Source organism: Heterodontus francisci, chromosome 20, assembly GCF_036365525.1.
Source record: "Heterodontus francisci isolate sHetFra1 chromosome 20, sHetFra1.hap1, whole genome shotgun sequence".
Classification (NCBI taxonomy): Eukaryota; Metazoa; Chordata; class Chondrichthyes; order Heterodontiformes; family Heterodontidae; genus Heterodontus; species Heterodontus francisci.
Genome location: NC_090390.1, coordinates 52,692,827 through 52,717,534, shown reverse-complemented (window position 1 = coordinate 52,717,534; position 24,708 = coordinate 52,692,827). Strand labels below are relative to the sequence as shown.

General features: G+C 40.4%; 1 protein-coding gene across 3 annotated transcripts in view; it reads left to right on the top strand.

Annotated features, from left to right (window-relative positions):
* edrf1 (erythroid differentiation regulatory factor 1) overlaps positions 1 to 24,708 on the top strand; it is a 76,288-nt gene that overhangs the window by 29,514 nt on the left and 22,066 nt on the right. For 2 of the 3 annotated variants that reach the window (XM_068052756.1, XM_068052754.1), the window contains 11 exons: positions 653 to 764; positions 4,363 to 4,474; positions 5,107 to 5,373; positions 5,679 to 5,750; positions 7,096 to 7,246; positions 7,889 to 8,080; positions 13,042 to 13,242; positions 14,171 to 14,389; positions 14,607 to 14,833; positions 18,370 to 18,528; positions 22,779 to 22,928. In XM_068052756.1, the coding sequence (XP_067908857.1) occupies positions 653 to 764; positions 4,363 to 4,474; positions 5,107 to 5,373; positions 5,679 to 5,750; positions 7,096 to 7,246; positions 7,889 to 8,080; positions 13,042 to 13,242; positions 14,171 to 14,389; positions 14,607 to 14,833; positions 18,370 to 18,528; positions 22,779 to 22,928 (1,862 nt within the window). The remainder of the gene's footprint in view (positions 1 to 652; positions 765 to 4,362; positions 4,475 to 5,106; positions 5,374 to 5,678; positions 5,751 to 7,095; positions 7,247 to 7,888; positions 8,081 to 13,041; positions 13,243 to 14,170; positions 14,390 to 14,606; positions 14,834 to 18,369; positions 18,529 to 22,778; positions 22,929 to 24,708) is intronic. The other variant, XM_068052755.1, reaches the window with a different exon arrangement.

Below are 24,708 nucleotides of genomic sequence, written 5' to 3'. Positions count from 1 at the left end.
TATAGTACCGTTGCCTTTTATACTACTGTGTATTACTTTTTGACAGATTTGTAGATTTATAAATAACCTCTATAGCCTTCTGAAAAGAATGCTATCCTGTTCTGAATGAATAATTCATTTTTTAACTTGCAACTTTCTAACTATTATACTTTATTTTTATAATGCTGTTTTTTCTCTCTGCTCCTATGTTGCATATACATCTGATTGTGTGTCTAAAATGATTGTACCTTTTTTTTTGTTCACGCTGGTGGATGAGAAGGCAGGCATAGTTCTGCTATACCTTGTAACTGCTTCACCTGGCTATGAAAAGAAAGCTTCTATCATTAACACTAGATTTATTTCTCTCACTCATAGCCACATTTGCAGGGAGAGGAGAAATTCCAACCTGAATGTATGTTTGGCAAATCGACCTTTGATTTGTTTTAGATTTGCATATCAATTAAGATCAGATTTTCAACTGTAAGAATTTTGGTCATGCCATTAGTTTCAACAGCCAATAAAAACCCTCTTGAAATGTGGCTTGCAGTACTGTGAAATTTTTACATGTGTAGCTGTCTTTTGATATATTGTGTGTGGTTTAAAAAGGAATCACTTTTTAAGAAAATACAGCCGTTTGTGTGTCCACAGTGGCTGATACCTTTGTTTCTTCCAGCAAGTGGAAGTGATATTGTAAAACTCTATGATCTGACGACACTTTGTGAAGAAACAACTGAAGACAAATACCAAAACCCTTTCACAATGCCTGTCGCAGTCTTACTGTACAAGTAAGTTTTCAAAACAAATCAATAGAGGGGATCTTTTTCTCCATTTTAGTTGTCCTCTGTGTACCACTAGGAAAATTGCCCAGGCAACCAACAAGAAGAGTTAGAATGATAGTAACTGTTGTCGTGATGAAACATAATGCAAATTATCCTCCCTTTACGAATGGTGTGAAATAGTAGCTGAGCTGACCATAGACCATGCAGTATAGAAGGGGCAATTCAGCCCATAATAAATATATATATAAAATATTTATTTTTCTGGAAATTGTTAACTTTTACCAGTTCACTGTTAGGAACTGTACTTATCCTTTCAACCACCTTGTCCCTTGCAGCGGGGGGTGGGGTGGCTTTTGTATACTGAGCAGTTCTTGTTGCCTCAGGCAGAGCAACCCATCTTCCTTCCACTTAATTTATGAGCTGTCTATTGCTGCATCAGTGGCGGTATAAAGTGACATCATTCATACTTGAAGCTTTTTGAAAAGCAAAGGTTTTTTGTCCCCACAATTTTCTGCCAGCCTAACAAATGACCTTCCTTAAGTTGGAACCCAGGTTCCAGAATCATCCCAGTAATTCTTCTGTGAAATCTGTCCAGTGCATCAATATTCTTTGAGAATTAAAAAGTAAAATTACACATTGTATTCCAAGAATGACATTGCTATAAGGTTAGACTTGTTCAACTTGTAGTCAAATGCTCTTAGCCCTGGTCCATCAGATTTTCTTTGCCTCATCAAATTAACTGAAATGTTACCAGTATATCTCATACTTATCACTTGGCCACATAGCTTAGTGCTGTCAACAATTTTTGAAATCCTAAGCAGGTTAATTTAGAGAGCATCCATAAAGCTGAAAATTAGAGCAATATGTATTGATCTCTATGCTTAAGTTTAGAAGACAGTTTTAACTTGAAAGATTCAGTTACCTCCTATGTTATGTAGATGATAGATAAAATGAAAAAATATTTGTCTTGGGATATTCATTTTTGAAATAGATATACTTTCTTGTGCCATCCTTGTATCACCCTATTTTATCCCTTTCAATCTGTTGAATTAACATTATGCGTTTTAGTTTCTATGAACTTTACTTGAACTTTTGTGGCGTTCTCCTGCACTGGGACCACTTCATGAAGGGTTACCTTATTTGTTTAAACAAAAGAACAATGATTGCCTTGAGTGAAGTCCTGGTATTCAAAGTAATATTACTCCATTGTTCTCCCAGTTGATTTATAAAACCTAAATATCCTAATTGATGCATTAAAAACTTTAGCCTACACATTTTGAATTATTAACAAACATTGTAAGTGTTGATTGCTCACCATGCAAGTTCTTCTTGCACCTCAACGCAGCCTTGATTGTAGCCAAGTACACCCCTGTGCTTGTTACAGCGTTATTTTTTAAAGGTTGCTTTAGAACAATAAATTGCGTCCTATGAATATATAATGAAAATTGCTGCTTCTCTGGAGCCTTCAGGTTTTTGACAGCAGATAATCATGCTCACAGCAGTTTAGTTTAATGATTATTAATATTCCAAAGATGCAGATGGAATATATACTTTTGTAGCTTTTGATTTGTTTACTGAATACTTCAGAGCATATTAAGCTGGGAGTGTCATTCCTCATCTAAAGCAGCTTCTAATTATCTCATCTGCTCGGCAGTTATAAATTGCAAAGCTAAATACTGACACCTTAAGAAGAGGAGAGACAAAGACAATGGGCTGAATCTTCCGTGCCCACCGTCGAGAAAAAAGCCGTCCTGGCAACATGCCGTGGAGCCACCGCAATTTTCCATATGGCGGCTCATTTGAATTGAATTGCTGGGGCAGCCCTCTTACCACCCCCCCCCCCCCCCCCCCACCAAAATACTTCCCCTGACCACCTTAAACTTTAAACTCTAACCCTTCCCATCATCCCCTAAACCAATGAGATTAGTTTGACCCCGCTCCCCTCCCCCTCCCCCCATCCCACCCCCGCACTGAAAAACTTACCTGGTCCCCCATCCCCACCAGTGTGGTGCCTTGTTTCCCCGGACGGGGATCTGAAGGCGCGGGAGTGCCGGCCAACAGTTTAGTTTAGAGATACAGCACTGAAACAGGCCCCTTCGGCCCACCGAGTCTGTGCCGACCATCAACCACCCATTTATACTAATCCTACACTAATCCCATATTCCTACCACATCCCCACCTGTCCCTATATTTCCCTACCACCTACCTATACTCGGGGCAATTTATAAAGGCCAATTAACCTATCAACCTGCAAGTCTTTGGCATGTGGGAGGAAACCGGAGCACCCGGAGGAAACCCACGCAGACACAGGGAGAACTTGCAAACTCCACACAGGCAGTACCCAGAATTGAACCCGGGTCGCTGGAGCTGTGAGGCTGCGGTGCGAACCACTGCGCCACTGTACCGCCCCAACTGCACGAAGATTGCCCTGGAACAGATGGTGGGAATGAGTAGATCATTTATTCATTCATTTACATTTTTTTAAATATGCAGATTTGGCTCCCATCACTGAGCGGCTGGGGGTGTGGCCATGAGGCCTCGTTGCCGCTGGCAATATTGGGCCAGTCTTTCCAGCGTCAAGGCCGATGGCGGGCCTCTCCCGGAGGCATTTTCTGCCCCCCTCCTCCATGCCACAACCCCCGACATCAAGGGGAGAACTAAATCCAGTCCAATGTCTTTTATCTTCCTAATTTGAGTTTAAAAGCAAACAAAGTCACTGTGGAAAACTAAAGAGGGGATGGATGGAAGATTGAAAGTGAGCTGTGTGATGGTGAAGGAAGGAGGATGTATGTTTTGACTAGTTAGTAGAGAGGAGAACAAATAGTGAGAAATTAAAGGATAGACATTGCAATGGAAACAAGTAGTTGAGTGGAGATGAGCCATATGGGAAGGGAGCACTGGGGATTGCTGGTCATGTTTTCCCTATCTTGCTTCTCCCATTTCATCCCCCACCCCCAATCGAAAATGCTACTTGTAGTCCTTGGTGGTTCCTTTTCCTAACTTGCCATTCAGCACCTCTCACACAAGGGGGAGAAAACAATTGGAAGTAAGATACAAGTAATGTGGAATGAGAAGAGAAAGAGGCAGGAGAGAGAGATGTTTAGTTTTAGTTTAGAGATACATCACCGAAACAGGCCCTTTGGCCCACCGAGTCTGTGCCGACCATCAACCACCCATTTATACTAATCCTACGCTAATTCCATGTTCCTACCACATCCCCACCTGTCCCTATATTTCCCTACCACCTACCTATACTAGGGGCAATTTATAATGACCAATTTACTATCAACCTGCAAGTCTTTGGCATGTGGGAGGAAACCGGAGCACCCGGAGGAAACCCACGCAGACACAGGGAGAACTTGCAAACTCCACACAAGCAGTACCCAGAATTGAACCCGGGTCGCTGGAGCTGTGAGGCTGCGGTGCTAACCACTGCGCCACTGTGTATAAAGATTAAGGTGCCCATATATCCACCTTACTGTGTACAGTGCTACAGGAAATCTATTTGCAAAATAGTTATTTCACAGTATGCAAATATCTAACTTGTATCTAGTTATATGTATAGATCTCAAGCCCTTATGTTGATATGTGTTGTGGTGTATAGGGTTGCTAGCAACATGATGATGAAGAAAGTTCAGAACAGGAAACATTATGGGATTATAAGGACCCTCTTGTTAAATTGTATTAAATTACTGGACAAAGAAAGGCATCCCCAGGTACAAACTACATTGGTTTTGAGTTTTAGATTGCTTCATTTTGTGCAGTAGGTGCTTTGGGCATTGCAGACTCTTCAATTGTATTATGTAGTGAAATTTCTAATTAAATTGGCTCTCAGTGCGCTAATTAACAACGCTATATTCTTACAGAAAAGCTGTCGTTTTTACTCTTTCTAGGTCGGAAATGCCCTTTTCTTACAGTGCATATTAAGCTTTATTTTAATTATGCAGTTGCATGCTAATTCTATATTTATTGAGCCCAGCACTCACTAATGTGCATGTTATAATCCAGAAGAAAATAAGAAAAGTTGACTGGCAAAAATTAACTACAGTTGAAGTTGTAACTATCCAAAAGTGGTTAGTGTAAATACTACTATTTTCTAAAATTATTTTACAAGTTCTAAATATTTGCAAAACGTTAATTACTTTGTATTGTTGATGCATTACACTTCCTATGACTTTTTTCTCAAGTGTCAAGATGCTGTTGGCAATGTACCTAGTCATTTACAAAATATTCTGGATGATGGGTTGCACATATAAATATTTAATATCCAAGATTTGAGTACTGCGCTAAATAAGCAAACGCTTTTCCATTTAAGTTTATCATTAATCGTGTGACTACAATTTTATAGTTTGTGCAGATTATTGCTTCGGCCAACTACATGATCTCAGAACTTTTCCAACTGGATGAGCCACCGAAACAGGACGAAAATGGATCAACTCTGAATGAGAATTCTGATAGTTATAGTGAAGACGAGGATCTACCAGAGGACAGTGACGAAAATGGTTCGTTCAGCAATGGCTCTGATCCATCAGATGATAGCAAAGCTGTTGCTGTCATTAAATCTGTTGGCGAGTTATCTGTACCTGAAAAGTATAAGTCGATACACCAAATAAGGGTATGAGCCAATCTTTTTATTAAGATTATTGTAGGGCAATGTATATTCAAAATCTTATAAATGTTGCTTAAGAATGTAGTTATAGTCAAACTTAATGGAACAATTTGACAAATCTATCACATTCTCAGTTAAATATAGAAATTTGTCTCAAGAAGTCTGGATTCTCTCAGAACAGATTTGCTTACGATGGGGACAGAAGATCTATCCTCCACATTAATATGAAGTTGGGAAAATTTACTGGGATTGCTTTGAGTAACTGGGCTTGCATAAAATGAAAATGTCTTACTCTGAACTTTTGTTTTAAGCCCAGCTGTGCTTTCCCAGTTTGTTATGATACAGAGGAGCGATGTAGAGTTGTTCTCAATTACGTTCTTGAGGTAATTCACTAATTTGAATTAGTTTATAATTTCATTTTGTACAAATGCTTACATGTTCTCAGAACATGGTTTCTTACAGAACATATACTATAGTGTACATTTCACAATACTTGCATAATAAAAGCAAAATACTGCAGATGCTGGAAATCTGAAACAAGAAATGCTGGAAATACTCAGCAGGTCTGGCAGCATCTGTGGAGAGAGAAGCAGAGTTAACGTTTCAGGTCAGTGACCCTTCAGAACTAGGAAATACTAGAAATGTGAAAGATTTTAAGCGAGTAAAGCGGGGGTGGGGCACGAGATAACAAAGGAGGAGGTGTAGATAGGACAAGGTCACAGAGAATAACCGACCAGAATTGGCGGCGCAGTGGTTAGCACCGCAGCCTCACAGCTCCAGCGACCCGGGTTCAATTCCGGGTACTGCCTGTGTGGAGTTTGCAAGTTCTCCCTGTGTCTGCGTGGGTTTCCTCCGGGTGCTCCGGTTTCCTCCCACATGCTAAAGACTTGCAGGTTGATAGGTAAATTGGCCATTAGAAATTGCCCCTCGTATAGATAGATGGTAGGGAAAATATAGGGACAGGTGGGGATGTGGTAGGAATATGGGATTAGTGTAGGATTAGTATAAATGGGTGGTTGATGGTTGGCACAGACTCGGTGGGCCGAAGGGCCTGTTTCAGTGTTGTATCTCTAATAATAATGTTATGGAGCAAAGGCAAACAATGTTAATGGTGTGTTGAAAGACGAGCATTAGTACAGATAGGGTGTTAATGGACTGAAAACTGAACAGCCACAAGCACAAACATGAAAAAAAAACAGTGGGTAAGCAAACTGAACAAACTAAGGTAAAAGAAAATAAACACAGAAAAAAGAAAAAATAACTAAAAATAAAAGTAAAGTGGGGGGCCCATTATGCTCTGAAATTATAGAACTCTATGTTCAGTCTGGAAGGCTGCAGTGTGCCTAATCGGTAAATGAGATGCTGTTCCTCGAGCTTGCGTTGATCACTGGAACACTGCAGCAGTCCCAGGACAGAGATGTGAGCATGAGAACGGGGGGAGTGTTGAAATAGCAAGCAACTGGAAGCTCGGGGTCATGCTTACGGACTGAGCGGAGGTGTTCCGCAAAGCGGTCACCCAGTCTTCGTTTGGTCTCCCCAATGTAAAGGAGACCACATTGTGAGCAGCGAATACAGTGTACTACACTGAAAGAAGGAAAAGTAAATTACTGCTTCACCTGAAAGGAGTGTTTGGGGCCTGGGATAGTGAGGAGAGAGGAGGTAAATGGGCAGGTATTCACTATAAGAACTGTAGTTATGCTAATCTTAAGTGTTAGTTGTTTCTTTCAGGGACTGAAGGCTGTTGATGGGAGTATTAAAAAGGAGAGTGATCTCCCAGCTGCTGATCCCAGTGTTCCAATACCTCTGAAGTATGCAGATGAATCTGAATGCACAGGCCACAAAGCTCTTAAGAAACAAATTGCTCTGTTTTTAGATAAAGGTAATTAGCTGTTGAGAAACCTTCAGCCTGGATACCACATGTAATACTTCACTTAATAAATTATAATTTTCTCAGTTGCTTTGGTAATATATTTATCCTTACAAGCTACTGATTCCCAAGTACTCTTGAAAATATTTTTAAAAGACAATTCTGTACAATATTTATGTCCAAGCCAATAGTGCTTAAATGCTGTATCATTGCACAGTATTATCTTCCTATAAATTTTCTAAATTCACAATTCAGTACTTACAAATATATTAAAATTGCATGCGAATGTTATTAACGTGTAATATGCATTTGTGGAGTGTTACCTTTATCACTACTTTTATATTGTATATGCATCAGTAAGCCATTTAAATTCAGCGATTGTGTCATCATATAGATTATGTTCAGTTGCAGGCTATGCAATATATTTAACTGCATTCTTTCGTGAGCTCGTTTATTTCCTTGTTGCATCAGAACTCCTTTCAAATTGTAAAAAGAATTTTTTTTGTGGAGGGTGATGCACCCACTTAAATTAGTTTGTTTGAAATCCAGATTGTTTGTCTTGTCACTTGTTTGTTTAATTGTGTTTTCTGCATTTAGAATTCTTCTAATAATACAAAGTATTGTTATTTTGATTTTAATGCTTTTGCTTTTCAGTGAGCCCAGCTCATAAAACAATTAAGCTTCCCAGTCAATCTGGAATGATACCAGATACATGGCAATATCAGATGAAACTGAATCTAATCTTTAAAGCTTCAAGAGCCTACTTCATTCTCTCAGATGCAGCAACTACTCTGCAAAAGTATGGTAGAGCATTAAGATATATTAAACTTGCTTTACAGTCTCTTGGTAAGTGGCTACATAGTTATGACATAAACTCTGTTTTGCTAGAAATGACAGATTGTATTTTAAAGAATTAGTATAACTATTTCAGTAAGCAGGTAGTAAGAAACAGGGTGGGCCCTATTAAAGACAAAAAGGGTGATATCAGAAAGGTGCAGGGCAAGGCTAGAACACTTCGAGTCTTTTGTATTCGTGTTTCCTAAGAGGATGCTGACATAATATCGGTAGAAGCGGAGATGGAGGCAATGGGTGGGGTGAAATTGGTAGGCAGGGTGCACTGGAAAGGCTGGCTATGCTTAGAGTGGATAAGTTGCCTGGCTTGCATCCCTGGCTGCTAAAGGAAGTCGGAATGGAGATAGTGGAAGGACTTGTCATAATCTTCCAGTTTTCCTGAGATATGGGGGAGGTGCCAGAGGATTGGAGAGTGGCAAATGTGACCCCCTTACTCAAGAAAGGATGCAAGGACATTCCTAGTAACTGCAGGCCAGTCAGTTTAACACCAGAGTTGGATAAGGTTTTAGATACAATAATTAGGGGAAAAATCAACAGGCACTTGGAGAGGTTTGTGTTAATTAAGGAGTACCAGCATGGATTTGTAAAAGGCAGATTGTGCTTGACTAATCTTAATGAAGTAGCATTACATTGAAGCAAAAGCAATGGATGTTGTCTATGGACTTAAAGAAAATGTTTGACAAAGTACTACATAAAAGTTGGTTAACACAATTGAGGCTCATGGAATAGGAGGGTCAGTGTCAGCTAGGATAAAAAAAATTGGCTGAAAGACAGAAAGCAGTTGTGATAAACAGTTTAAATAAAAGCAAAAGACTGCAAATCTGAAATAAAAACAAAGTGCTGGAAATACTCAGCAGGTCGGGCAGCATCTGTGGATCTACAGATGTTGCCCGACCTGCTGAGTATTTCCAACACTTTGTTTTTATTTCAGATTTGCAGTCTTTTGCTTTTATTTAAACTGTTTATCACAACTGCTTTCTGTCTTTCATCCAATTTTTTTTATCCTAGCTGACACTGACCCTCCTATTCCATGAGCCTCAATTTTATTAACCAACTTTTTTGTCCAGACTGGAGGATGGTAGACAGTTGTGTTTGCCAACGGGCAGTGCTAGGACCACTGATTTTTTGACATATAAAAGTACAGGGTAACATTTTAAAATTTGCCTATGATACCAAACTTGAAGGAGTGGCAAACAGTGAGGATGATGGCACTCGACTGCAAGAGGACATAAGCTAGCAGAATGGGCAAGCAAGTGACAGATGGAATTTGTTATAGAAAAGTGTGAGGTGATGCGTTTTGGCAGGAGGGAGAGGCGATATAGACTTAATAGCACAGTTCTAAAGAGCCTCCTGGGATAAAGGAACCTGGGGGGTGGGGAGGTCATGTGCATCGATCTTTGAAGCTGGCAGCACATATTGAGAGAGTGGTTAGCAAAACATGGGATCCTGGGCTTCATAAATAGAGGTATTGAGTACAAAAGCAGGGAAGGTTTGCTGAACCTGTTTAAAGCTCTGGTTAGGTGACAACTAGAGTATTACCTCCAGTTCTGGTCACATTTTAAGAAGAATGTGAGGGTCCTTTTAGAGGATGCAGAGGAGATTTACCAGAATGGATCCAGGGATGAAGGATTTTAGCTACAAGAGTAGGTTGGAGAAGGTGGTTGGTTCTCCCTGGAGCAAGAGAGATTGAGGGGAGATTTGATTGAGGTGTACAAGATTGACAGGTTTAGATAAGTTTGACAGAGAGCAGCTGTTCCTATTAGCTGATGGTACAAGGACTAGGGGACATAGATTTAAGGTTGCGGTCAAGAGGTGCGGGGGGATGTGAGGAAGATTACGCAGTGAGTGGTAATGACCTGGAACACTCTGCTTATGAGGGTGGTGGAAGTGGGGATGATTAATGATTTCAAAAGCAAATTGGATGAGCACTTGAAGGAAATAAAGTTGTGGGGCTATGGGGCTAGACTGGGGGTGTAGGACTGACTGGATTGCTCTACAGGCAGCCAGCATAGATGAGATGGGCTGGATGGCATCCTGTGCAGTAATGATTCTGACTCTTAAGATCATTTGAAATCCCTTATGCCAGCATATTTTGTGTAGGAATATTAATTACAGCTGTTAGAAAATAGTATTCATTCTAGGATCGCAAACTTTTGCCACTTAAGCACTTTCAACTAATTGGATGATAGATATTCAATTATCTGTAATAGGAAATTAACTGCAGAAAATTTTAAAGCTATCTTTTCTGATGGACTATTGAAGCTTGTTTTTTTTTTCTTTCAACTTGTAACATTTCTAATTCCCAAGACCAAAAAATTGCAAATCAAGCGAAAGTATAGCAGTACTCTTTTGATACTTCCTATTAATATAACTTAATTTTGACAGATAAAACATACTTTGTTCAGTAGAAACATTTTCTTTCCCATTGTGATAGATCTGAGAAAATACAGAGGAACTGGGCAGGAATAGAATGTTTAAACTTGCTCTTTAATTTTGTCTATCGGGATCTCCAATGCAAAACTATATACACGTGGAGACACCTGCAGTGTTCATGTGACAAGTTAGCAGGATTGGTTACATTTTGATCAGGTCATACTTTAGTTTAATGCTGGAAAGTTGTACCAAAAATAGTGAAAAGGTAATGATAGATGTTCGAGAACACGATTGTGGTTTCTGGCTCAAGAATGGAATTGGGGAGGGGGTGAGGGTTAGACTAAAAATTGCCTCCAGGCGTACAAAAATTGCCAGTTACTTTCTCTGCCTTTGCTGAAAAACAACATTCTGGGAGCAGTACATAATTTTGTCAGTTTTACTTGCAAAGCTTATGACCATTATGTCGGTAGGATGCTGGACCTTCAAAGTATGCCCACATTCCCATCTTGGATCAACCTATGAATAATGATTTACAAGACATTGTATGTTTGTGATGCACAGAACAAAGGGCAGTGCCCATGTGTGCCTCTAAAAGATACTGATTTGTCTATCCATGTTGAGAGATGCAGCCTGTGTATTCTGTTTCTTGCCGCCTTGCTATTTTCATAGTAAGATTGCTGATGAGAACAAAGGTAGAGTATTGGTAATGTAATGTCGCAACACACTTCTCTAATAACGTGATGTCAATTTCAGTAGCCCAGCAATTCATTGCAGTTTCTACTTTGGATTGCAGAATTATTGTGTGGTTCTATTACATGGGGAGGTGGTAACATAGTGGTAATGTCACTAAACTAGTAATCCAGAGGCCTTGGTTAATGCCCCAGGGACACTGGTTCAAATCCCATCACAGCAGCTGGTGGAATTTAAATTCAAGTAATAAAAAAAAATCTGGAATTGACAGCTAGTCTCAGTTTCATGACACCATTACCATCATCGACTGTTGTAAAAGTCAGAGGTAGATAGGTTCTTGATAAGCAAGGGGGGGGTGAAAGGTTATGGGGGGGGTAGGTGGGAATGTAGAGTTGAGGTTACAATCAAATCAGCCATAATCCTGTTGAATGGCAGAGCAGGCGTGAGGGGCCGAGGGGCCTACTCTTGCTCTTAATTCCCATGTAAAACCCATCTGGTTCACTAACTTCCTTTAGGGAAGGAAATCTGCTGTACTTACCTAGTCTGGACTATGTGACTCCAGTCCACAGCAATGTCGTTGACTTTTAGCTGCCCTCTGAAATGCCACAGCATTTATCAAGGGCAATTAGGGATGTGCAACAAATGCTGGCCTTGCCAGCGACGCCCACATCCCATGAAAGAATAAAAAAAATTATTAACTCAGCATTTCTATACTGCAATTCACTTGAATCGTGTGATTATTTTAAATTCTGACATTCATAATTCATGGAAGAAATTTAAACACTTAGTTATGTTGAAATTACCATATGCATAAAAATTTAAACCGTTCCATTGCATGATCTGAGAGTGCTGACCTTGCCTTGTGCACGGTTTCTAAAAATTTAGTCACCCCATTTAAATATTAGCTGCCTACCAGCTCACCCCTCACCTTTCTATCAGTTGGAGACCACTTCTCTCCATTTCCCAACTTCAATGGTACTTATCACTCACCTTTGCTTAGGTTGAACTGAGCTAGTGCTGTCCATTTTGTTCTTGCCTTGTTATTGGTTCATTAATAGTTCTACACCTGCTTGGTTTCAGGTTTTTTTGACACAACCAATCTGAAGAATTGAAAATGATTGCTCCCTCATTGAATGTTACTCCATCACTGAGGGAGTTTTTTTTCCAACTAATGAGTGAATAGCCTTTTCTAATACCTAAGTCCTGGGAAATTCAGTTCTAGCAGGCAAACTAAAGTTTTGCCTGTACTGTGACAGGGCAGGGAAACAGACACTCTGGACCATGACTGTAGTTTAAATACTCCTTTGAAGGCAGTAATTGTGCTAAAGATGTTTGAGATGAGATATTTCTCCATCAAATGTACTGTTATTTGATATAAGGCCAGAGACTCTGCTTATGAGATACTTTTAAAAACTGAAATCAGGCATTGCAGCTAAACTCATCAGTCGGGTTTGGATGATGGCAAATGGTCTTCTGTTTGAAATGCTGGACATTAGAGACTCAACAATGTGATAAACCTTGGTTAACAATAACAGTTACAATCCATCTTGGGAGGTTTGTGGGAGGGAAAGAAAATCTTTCTTAATAGGTAGAGCTAGGAAGGATATTTTCCAGAGGGATAATGGTAAATAAACATGTTAGTCAACTATTTGTGTTTTAGGCAAAAATTGCAAATCTGCCATGGATGTAATCCTTCAGTAAATTTACTATATTACAGCATTGGGGAATATGGGCTACAGAGGGAACTGTGGTAAACATTAGAATACCATTTTCTGTTTTGTAATCCAGGTGCTAGACTATCTATGAGCAATACCACAGGAGATCTTCTGGGATGTACAGTATTTCTAATGCAAGCATGATGTATTAACTTTCATTTTTTTTTCTGTTGACAGATGCCTATTGCTGCCTTATTAGCAATTTGTCACCGGAAGTTCTGTTCTTTCTTAGTCAGTGTTTGACAATTAATGGTGACATTCAGTTAATGTTAGCTCAAAATGCCAGTAATAGAGCAGCTTATCAAGAAGAGTATAGCTACCAAAGTAGAGAGGATCAAGAAATTTTGCATAGCCTCCACAGAGAGTCCAACTGCCAAGGTTAGTTTTCATATTTATATTTTTTGTATTGCTGCAAAATTGTACATTGAATAATTCAGATCAGCATATACCCATGCATTTCTCCCAGGCAAAGCAGTACAATAGGTTGCATCGTTGCACCCTTCTGCAACAAAACTTGTGCAACTGCAAACTACTGCAATACTTGCAATTACTCCATTGCATTGACCTGTCAACAATGGCATGTCATTGACAGCATGACTTATGCCATCATCCTGCATATTTTTTATTCTTGAAGCTAACTACGAGACCTTCAAATCTTTGCTTTCAGAGTAAATGACTTGCAAAAGTTGAGTGCCAAATTGCATTATTTTAAGTATGCTGCATTGGTTTGGCTTTGTCTGGAATGAGATGATGCTTTCAGATTTTTTCCTGAAATGTACTTTCATGGTTTTCTGAACGCTTAGTGGATAAGTGCACCGCATGGCATAGCATTGAACTATACAGATCAGAAAACCCCAGGTTGTATCCCTGGTCTTTGCTGTCTTTGATCTCAGTGCTGACAGTAGTGTCAGTACTACTGTTGGCTTCTGGGTTGGGAAGGGAAAATTCCACTTGGGTTTGATGATCATCCAGTGACCTCTCTTTAGAATGTGATCGAGCATGGCTATCATTCCCCTTCTATAGTTAAGTAGAGTACATGCATTCTCTGACATATACTGGAAGGATTTGTTCTCAGAGTTTGTGGTAAGCTGTGGGATCATACCCCATACTTCACTATCAAGTGAGGAGAGTTGGTGGGGGAAAAAGAACTGGAGGGGACAAACAAAATAACAGCTATAAACCCCAACATGTAACAAGGGGGAAAGAATGTATCTAAAACTTTGACGGTAATATTTGACTTTTGCCTATTTTTTCCATTCTGTCTTGCCTGTACCCAATTTGAGTATTAACAATGTCATTGTTCTAGCTTTCAGCTGGGCTACAGAGCTTTATATGGACTTGGAATACCAACTTTCAGTTAGCTGCAAATGTTACGAGGCAGCAAATGAACTACTACATTCCTGTGATCAAAATGTTCACGTTGTAGAGCAACATACACAAGTGTTAAAAAGATTAGGCAATAGCAGAAATGAGGTTGGAGTTTTCTACATGAATCAGGCTGCTGCTGTGCAGACTGAGGGAACAGGTAAGGACATTTGAGCTAATAAGCTTGTTAGATTATATGCTGTTCTATAAACCTTTCTGATGAACTGCAAACTGTCTGGAACAAACTTGTTGCTCCCTTCATGTAATAGGAAAATGTAGCAAAAAGTTTAAAAGTTCATGCAAACGTTTAAGACCTTTGGAAATTAATGTGATTTTAATATAAAAGGCTAATATGCTTGCGTTTCTCCACCGTGCAGCAAGCAAAGGCATAACGATGTTAGAACAAGAGCTATGGAAGAAAAGCTTTTCTTACTTTGAAAAGGGTATTCAAGACTTTGAGACTATAGAGGATGAAACTAATGCTGCCTTATTGCTTTGTAACACTGGGAGATTGATGAGACTTTGTGCTCAGGCACATGCCACAACTGGAAGCGATTTGAAACGAGGAGAATTTTCACCTGAGGAAGCCGTGTATTATAACAAGGCATGTCTTCTATGGTTTACTTTTCTAGCTATATCTGTGACTGTTTTTCAAAGCCTTGAATTATATTTTCAGAATTATTTAGTAGTGACTTCAGCTAAAGGTGTGTATGAACAAAGTATACAATCTTAATGTAGCAGCTTACTTTCCATTATATGTTCTAGTTGAGCTATGATGTATACATGTACAATTTTGATCCTTGACTGGAATGCTTGGACAAATGTGTAGAAGTAGTCACTTGCACTATTTTTAGAGCCTAGCCAACATACATAGGCGCATACAGGGGCTGGGTGGCTGCAGGATTCCATACATACATACACACATTTTTATATCTTTACTGTCATCAGAAGTGATCAAACGCAATAACTAATTACTGACTTAATAACCAAAAGCCCATCATCCAATCATAAAAGTACTACATAAACATCTTACACCGCTTGTTTTTGTCCATTTTCCTGCTTTCTCCCCCCACTTCCCACTCTCCGCCTTTATCTGGAAAGCTATGTGTAAACTATAAAACTTGTCTCCCTACCAAGAAGTCATAAAATTTCCAGCCCCTGAGAGGCACCTGTTATCTGTTGTCTCAGGAGATAACTACCTTTCATGCGTTAACCACATTCCAATCCAGTCCTGTATCTGGTACAGTTAACTATTCCACGTTCTTGCATGTTCCAACTCCTTTTACATAATCCTTATAGTTAAAGACTAAAAATTCTCAGGAATTGTTAAGCAATTGGACTGGAAATTAGAAATGCTGATTAAAATATAACAAATTAGGAAAGCATTCATGTTATCCAGATTTAGCTCCACTAAGATTTTTAAAGGTTCGGATTCTGAAGTCAAAATAATGGTGAGTGTTAAATCGGACAGCAACCTCCAATGTCTGCACAGGCACAGTGAAAATCAGGAAGTTGCTATCTAAGTTGCCCTACTCGTCCAGAAGCTGTAATAAACTCCTCAAAAGAGAGCATTCAGATACATGAAGTGCATGGAGTGTGGTACTTACTCACTAGATAGCCACTAAACATGCCAGAAAAAAATGTAGCTTGTCTATTTCAGTGTAAGTGAATTTTTAATGTAATAAGTCTTAATTTACTTTAAAAAGCGTGGAGTCACATTCCTTCAGATTTTAATTATTGGGGATTTAAAAAATTTAAATTAAATGGAAGTTTTTTCTTTGTCTCTCATCTCAATCAATTCCATCTTATACTGTTACTTTGCTTTCTGTACATCATTTGGCACTGAATTGAAAATCCTACCTTACATTTTCTGGTTTACACCCTGTGTGTCTCAGTAAGGATTCTTTAAACTGTGGTTAAGGACACACACTGTTGCTTGCTCTGTTCACGCAGGTCCCAGAATCCCGTAAAGGGCGCTGCCCTGTTTCTGATTGCTATTAGCTGCAAGTCACAGTACAAAACCCAAAGGCAAATGTAAGTGTAATGACTGGCAAGCACCGTTTGCTGCTAATTGCAAAATTCAGAGCAATATCTTTTTTGAAAGATACAGCACTGAAACAGGCCCTTCGGCCCACCGAGTCTGTGCCAACCATCAACCACCCATTTATACTAATCATGCATTAATCCCATATTCCCTACTGCATCCCCACCTTCCCTCAATTCTCCTACCACCTACCTACACTAGGGGCAATTTATAATGGCCAATTTACCTATCAACCTGCAAGTCTTTGACTGTGGGAGGAAACCGGAGCACCCAGCGGAAACAAACGCGGTCACAGGGAGAACTTGCAAACTCCTCACAGGCAGTACCCAGAATTGAACCCGGATCGCTGGAGCTGTGAGGCTGCGGAGCTAACCACTGCGCCACTGGATCGCTTAATGTCTTCCAATATATTTCTCACTTTCCCTCTTAACACCATATCACATTTTTTTCCTTGTCTTGTAGAAATCTATGATTCATAGATTCTAAATAGTGTTAATCAGATACGAGTGTGTTTTGGGAATGGAATACAGTTATGCTGTCCTTCTTGGGTAGAGTGCTTCCTTTAGTGGCCTGAATGAGAGCAAGGGAACTGTGTTTGAATAAATATTTATAGTCCTCAACTCAGAAAACCCCTATGACACCACCAGTTTCGTGTTTGAAGTCCAGCTCATTTTAAAGGTTTCTCTGCATAGGCTTTGGTATATACCTGTGTAGTGAAAGCACATTCGGTAAATTTGTTCTTGGGATTTTTTTTAGCCTTCACAGAATCACAGAATAATACAGTGCAGAAGAGCCCTTTGGCCCATCGATTCTGCATCGATGCATTAAAGACACTTGACCTGTCTACCTAATCCCATTTGTCAGCACTTGGCCCATAGCCTTGAATGTTATGAAGTGCCAAGTGCTCATCCAGGTACTTTTTAAAGGATGTGAGGCGACCCGCCTCTACCACCCTCCCAGGCAGTGCATTCCAGACCGTCACCACCCTCTGGGTAAAAAAGTTCTTCCTCAAATCCCCCTTAAACCTCCTGCCCCTCACCATAAACTTGTGTCCTCTCACAACTGACCCTTCAACCCTGTCCATGCCCCTCATAATCTTGTACACCTCGATCAGGTCACCCCTCAGTCTTCTCTGCTCCAGCGAAAACAACCCAAACCTATCCAGCCTCTCTTCATAGCTTAAATGTTACATAGCCTTGCCAGTGTTATATTTATTGTCCATCCCTAGTTGCTCTGAGGGGGTAATAAATGTGGCCTTGTTAGCATCATCCACATCCCAAGAATAAATTGAAGAAAAGTGCTTTTCGCTACACAGATCTGCACTTAATTGCTTCACATTCAAAGCCCTTCAGTTAAATCAATTTCAAATCGCTAAAGTACTGAGATTCCTTTTTATGCTAATTTGCTCTAAGTCTTAGCTGGGGGTAAGGTTATAGAAGAACTAGGTGCTCTGTAGTACCCTGCACCATTTTTATGTGCATATTGCAACAGTAAGTGCCTTCTAGCTTATCTAACTTCAGGTTGGGATACATAATCCAGCTGAGATTATACTGTCCTCATCCAATGTCCACATGCCCACTGGATACAGATAGAGTCTGAGCTAATGTTTGATTTTCCCCCTCATTCTGCAAGCCCATGAATGCCTAGACTATTTGCAGCACTTCAGCTGCCACCCCAGCTAATGACAGCTAATTTAACATAGACCAGAGATCAAATATTGGACCTTCCTCCTCTTTGTGGTTCAGCAACTCCAATATAACCAGTTGAGTCACTGGAGATGTGAATTCATTTGTTTAAATCAAAAGTAATTGCCTAAAACTAGTTTGAAATAGGTTTGTATATATGATGGCACCTTCATACATTGATCTGTAACATCTACCATAGTATGATTAATGTGCTGAGAGATTGCTAAATTTTTAAAAAATAAACTTAACATTCATGCAAATGCTGTAGTAAACACTTTTAACAGTTAAAATGCTGACTGACTTACGTGATCCATTTCTACAGATACAAATTAGCATTTAAGCATTCTCCGGAATTGCTGAGTTCATGAGCATAGTTAAGTCTTACTTGAAAAGTTTTTATTTTACATATAGGCTGTGGATTACTATCTAAAGGCAATGAGATTACTTACTAGATGGGAGAAACATCCAACTGTTTGGGATTCTGTGAAATGGGAGCTATCAACAACCTATTTTACTATGGCAACACTGGAACAAGATTATGCTCCATTATCAAGAAAAGCTCAGGAACAGGTATTGAACAAGATGCAGTATATGATCTTGTGATCCATTGTTAACCTTTTTCATTCAGTTCAATTGAGGGTAAGTGTTTGGGAAGTGTGATTAACGCATTGAAATCTATTGTATTTGGTTTTGTTTAGCATTCAGAATTGTCATTCTTTATTTTCCTTCTCCTAAATATGTAATCCATGCTGGGCTGTGGTTCCATCTCTGCCAGCAACATTTCAGTATGTTGCCCAAATAGCCAAGTTTGAATTTGGTAATAAATGTTTTCAAACTTTGATTCTTAAAGAGTAACGATGATACTGTCCCCACACACATGCATTCCACCAGGAGTATATGAGCAGGAATCCTAGTTGAATTGCCTCCCATCTCAACTTCAGAAAGTTGAGCCCATTTGTAATGTTGCTGCTGCAAGTTGGTGGCAATTCAGATTATTTCCACTTGTGGGGAAGAGCATCAATATAAGGTAGTCACCAAGGAATCTAATAGGGAATTCAGAAGAAACCTCCTTACCCAAAGAGTGGTGCGAATGTGGAACTTGCTGCCACAGGGAGTGGTTGAACCGAATAGTATAGATGCATTTAAGGGGAAGCTAGACACTTATATGAGGGAGAAGGGAATAGAGGATTACCGTGATAGATTTTGATGAGGAAAGATTGGACGAGGCTCCAGTGGAGCCTGGTTGAACCGAATGGACTGGTTGGACTTAATGGCCTGTTTTTGTGCTGTATATCCTATATATGTAATTATCTGGCTCAGTGTGGAGATTATCAGCCATAACTTGCATTCATATAGTGCGTTTAACATAGTAAAACTTCCCAAGCTACTTTACAGGAGTGTTTTGTAACAGAATTAGATATAGAGCCATATAGTGAGATATTAGGATAGATAATCAAAAGCTTAGGCAAAGACATAAGTTTTATGGAGTGTCTTAGAGGCGGAAAGAAATATGGAGAGATTTAGAGGGGAAACTCCAGAGCTTAGTGCTAAGGTAGCTGAAGGCACTGCCGCCAGTATTGTAGTGATTAAAATCGAGGCTATGCAAGAGACAAGAATTGCAGGAGTGCAGAGATCTGAGGGTTGAAGGGCTGGGGGAGAGATGCTGATGAGGCCATGGAGGAACTTGAAAGCAAGATGGAGAATTTTAACATCATGGCGTTGCTGTTCCAGGAGCCAATGTTAGACTAGTGAGCAGAGGTGTAATAGGTGAATGGGACTTGGAGTCATAGTTATTTATGGCATAGAAGAGGCCATTCAGCCTGTCGAGTCCATGCAGCGTCTCCACAGAGCAATCCAGTCAGCTCCACTCCCTGCTTGATCCCCATAGCTCTGCAAGTTTGTTTCCTTCAAGTGCTCTTCCAATTTACTTTTGAAATCATTGTCTCTGCTTCCATCACCCTTGTGGGCAGCGAGTTCCAAGTCATTACCACTTGCTACCTTAAAAAGTTCTTCCTCGCATTCCCCCTGCATCTCTTGCCAAAACCTTCAATCTGTGTGCCCTAGTCCTTGTACCATCAGTTAATGGGGCCAGTTTTTCCTTGTCTAACTTATCTAAGCCTGTCATAATCTTGTACACCTCTATCAAATCTCCCCTGAATCATCTCCTCCCCAGGGAGGACATCCCCAGCTGTTGCAGCCAACCTTGTAACTAAAATGCCCCATCACTGGAACCATTCTGCTGATCTCCTCTGCACCCTCTAATGGACCCTCACATCCTTCCTAACGTGGGTGCCTAACTAGAACGTTATAAAGGTTCAGCATAACTTCCCTGCTTATGTACTCAATACCTCGGTTTAGGAAGCCCAAGATCCCATATGCTTTGCTAATCACTCTCAATATGTCCTGTCACCTTCAAAGATCGATGCACGTGGATCCGCAGGTCCCGCTGTCCCAGCGCACTCTTTAGAACTGTGCCATTATGTCTATATTACTTCACCCTATCCCTTCTGCCAAAATGCATCACCTCACACTTGTCTGTGTTAAATTCCATCTGGCACCTGACTGCCCGTTCTGCTAGCCTGTGACCTGTTGAAGTCCAGTGCTATCATCGTCACTTTTTGCCACTCCTCCAGGTTTGGTATCATGGGCAAATTTTGAAATTCTACTCTCTATCCAAAATCCAAGTAATTTATATAAAGCAAAAAAAAAAGCATTGGTCCTAGCATTGACCTTTGGGGCACACCAGTGTCTACCATCCTCCCGTCTGAAAAACAACCATTTACCACGACTTACTGTTTTCTGTCCTTGAGACAATTTTTTTTTATCTAGTTGGCACTGACCCTCCTATTCCATGAGCCTCATTTTTATTGATCAGTATTTTGTGGCATTTCATTGAACACTTTCTTAAAATCCATATAAATAACATCCACTGCATTCCCTTTCTCACCTTCTCTGTTACTTCATCAAAAAATTCAATTCGATTCGTCAAGCATGATCTGCCTTTTACAAATCCGTGCTGACTATCCTTTAACTCAAACCTCTGCAAACGCCCATTGCTTTTTTTGCCCCCCGATTATTGTTTCTAAAACTTTAACCACCACTGATGTTAAACTGACTGGCCTGTAGTTGCTAGGATTGTCCTAACACCCTTTCTACAGTAAGGGTATCACATTTGCCACACTCCAATCCTCTGGTACCTCTCCCATGTCTAGGGAAGATTGGAAGATTATAGCAAGCCCTTCCACTTTCTCCACCCCCACTTCCTTTAGCAACCTGGGTTGCAAGCCATCTGGATCAGTCAGCCTTTCCAGTACCACCTCATTCTCAATTTGTACCCTATCTATTTTCTGTACTCTCTCTGCTTCTACCGATATTTTGTCAGCATCCTCTTCCTTAGTAAACGCAGATACAAAATAATTAAGTATTCTAGCCTTGCGCTGTGCCTCTAAGCATGCATTACCCTCTTTATCCCTAATAGTCCCCACTCCATCTCTTACTAGCTACTTGCTATTTACATGAGTTAGGGCAAGTTAGGATACAGCAGCAGAGTTTTGGATAAGCTCCAGTTTACAAAGGGTGGAAGATGGGAGGCTGGCCAGTAGAACATTGGAATAATCAAGTCTGGAGGTAACAAAAGCATAGATGAGAGTTTCAGGAGCCTGGGACCTTCCTAGAATCTGGGTTCAGTACCATACCAAGTGATTAGTTTACAGAAAATGCTATTAGAGGGAGGTCAATTATTGAATCTCCAGCATTAAAAAAAAAGTCATATACTTCAAGAATTGACCCAGAATTTTTTGGGAAAATAATGGTGAGTTTCACAATCCTACCGTTATTAGTGTGTATATTGTCAAACAATTTGTGGCAAGGCAGAGATGCATATCCTATAACTTGTAAATCGCTGGGTGATTTATGCATTCAACCATTAGCCAAACATGACCAGGAACCTAGCCTCTCTGAGAGTTTCAAAATATTACTGCATTTGCAAAGTGAACTATATTAAACTCAGCACAGAAAATTAGGGCTTAACAGCGCAAGGACCCTTTTGATGACGAGACTTGAAGTTAGCACTCAAGTTCTGCAGCCTAGAATAGGAACAATTGAAACTGTGGGTCTCATTCCTGCAGGTAGTAAATTCTTAAAGATTTTATAAATGTCTGCTTTTTCTAGCTTTTCTGTCTCTCTCCTCTCTCAATCCAATCCTTCTTTCTGTCTCTCTTTACTTTTCTATTCCCAGTTTGATTCAGAATCACCTTATTTCCTTCTCAATCGTTCCTGTTTCTTTCTCTGTCTATCAGACTCATTGATTAAGTGTGTGTCTCGTCATTAACTGAGGTCCAAGATGCCCCTTTGCTCTCACTACACCATTATCAGTTCACACTCTCAGCAACAAGCTGAAGGGTGAGGGAACCAGTTTAACTAATGGGGCATGTCCTGAGATGCCCTACTCCAGCAAATTCTGGGCCAGCATGTTTCTGAAATGCAAGTGTGCAAATGTAGAATAAAAAAGCAGAGTCTGAATGTATTAAAACTACAACCATATGTAATCTGCTGAGCAACTGAAGGATTTTTTCCAGCACCAAACCACCTTAATGTCATCCTTTCAAAAGTCGCTTAAAGATAATTGTGTTGGAATAATAAAAAACAAATGTCGCTATTTGCTTTAATACAAGCTATATCAAATGTTCTAAGTAGTTGCTGTTTTTCCCTGATTTAATTTAGCCTATGCTGGCATGTGTTCAGTAATGTATCTACTTGTCTTAACTTTGAGGTTAAATGCAATCTTGTTAAATAATGCAAGTAATTGTATCATTTTTCAGATTGAGAGAGAAGTTGCTGATTCTATGATGAAATCCCTTAAGTACTGTGATATACATACAGAATCTGCAAGGCAACCCTTGTGTCAGTATCGGGCTGCAACAATTCATCATAGACTTGCCTCCATGTATCATAATTCTCTTAGAAATCAGGTAATCGGAAACCTTAATGAAAAAGTATACTTGCATTGATTAAACCCATTCTTTTTCTTTCTTTTGGGCCTCCTTATCTCGAGAGACAATGGATATGTGCCTGGAGGTGGTCAGTGGTTTGTGAAGCAGCGCCTGGAGTGGCTATAAAGGCCAATTCTGGAGTGACAGGCTCTTCCACAGGTGCTGCAGAGAAATTTGTTTGTCGGGGCTGTTGCACAGTTGGCTCTCCCCTTGCGCCTCTGTCTTTTTTCCTGCCAACTACTAAGTCTCTTCAACTCGCCACAATTTAGCCCTGTCTTTATGGCTGCCCGCCAGCTCTGGCGAATGCTGGCAACTGACTCCCACGACTTGTGATCAATGTCACACGATTTCATGTCGCGTTTGCAGACGTCTTTATAGCGGAGACATGGACGGCCGGTGGGTCTGATACCAGTGGCGAGCTCGCTGTACAATGTGTCTTTGGGGATCCTGCCATCTTCCATGCGGCTCACATGGCCAAGCCATCTCAAGCGCCGCTGACTCAGTAGTGTGTATAAGCTGGGGGTGTTGGCCGCTTCAAGGACTTCTGTGTTGGAGATATAGTCCTGCCACCTGATGCCAAGTATTCTCCGAAGGCAGCGAAGATGGAATGAATTGAGACGTCGCTCTTGGCTGGCATACGTTGTCCAGGCCTCGCTGCCGTAGAGCAAGGTACTGAGGACACAGGCCTGATACACTCGGACTTTTGTGTTCCGTGTCAGTGCGCCATTTTCCCACACTCTCTTGGCCAGTCTGGACATAGCAGTGGAAGCCTTACCCATGCGCTTGTTGATTTCTGCATCTAGAGACAGGTTACTCGTGATAGTTGAGCCTAGGTAGGTGAACTCTTGAACCACTTCCAGAGCGTGGTCGCCAATATTGATGGATGGAGCATTTCTGACGTCCTGCCCCATGATGTTCGTTTTCTTGAGGCTGATGGTTAGGCCAAATTCATTGCAGGCAGCCGCAAACCTGTCGATGAGACTCTGCAGGCACTCTTCAGTGTGAGATGTTAAAGCAGCATCGTCAGCAAAGAGGAGTTCTCTGATGAGGACTTTCCGTACTTTGGACTTCGCTCTTAGACGGGCAAGGTTGAACAACCTGCCCCCTGATCTTGTGTGGAGGAAAATTCCTTCTTCAGAGGATTTGAACGCATGTGAAAGCAGCAGGGAGAAGAAAATCCCAAAAAGTGTGGGTGCGAGAACACAGCCCTGTTTCACACCACTCAGGATAGGAAAGGGCTCTGATGAGGAGCCACCATGTTGAATTGTGCCTTTCATATTGATTAAACCCATACGCCTGACATAATCAACAGATAATACAACAGCAAAATTTAGCATGCAACTTGTCAAGTCTTTTCATCTCTTGAAATATAGTATTTTGTAAACTCTAAATTATTTTGCTTTTGCTAAATTTAAGATTCCTCTTAAAAGTTGTCTTGAAAAATCAAGATTTTGAATTTTTTGTAATTTTGAGTTGCTGGAAACAACCATGCTGTCGAAGCTTTTTGTCTTGCACTCATCAGGACAGATGCAAGGATGCCAAATTTCAAAGGGAGCAACAGTTTATGCAGCATGAGAAAAGGGTGCTGATTGGTTAGCAAGTTGACTCTGGTCGAGGCATTGCATGGAGACTGTACCAAGGAACTCTTGTCCCGCACACTTTGTTTAATTCATACTATTTCTGCATGACGTTGGAAATTTACCTTTTTTACTAATTTGAATCTGTGGCCTTTTGTCCCACTCTCAGTAATTTTCCAGAT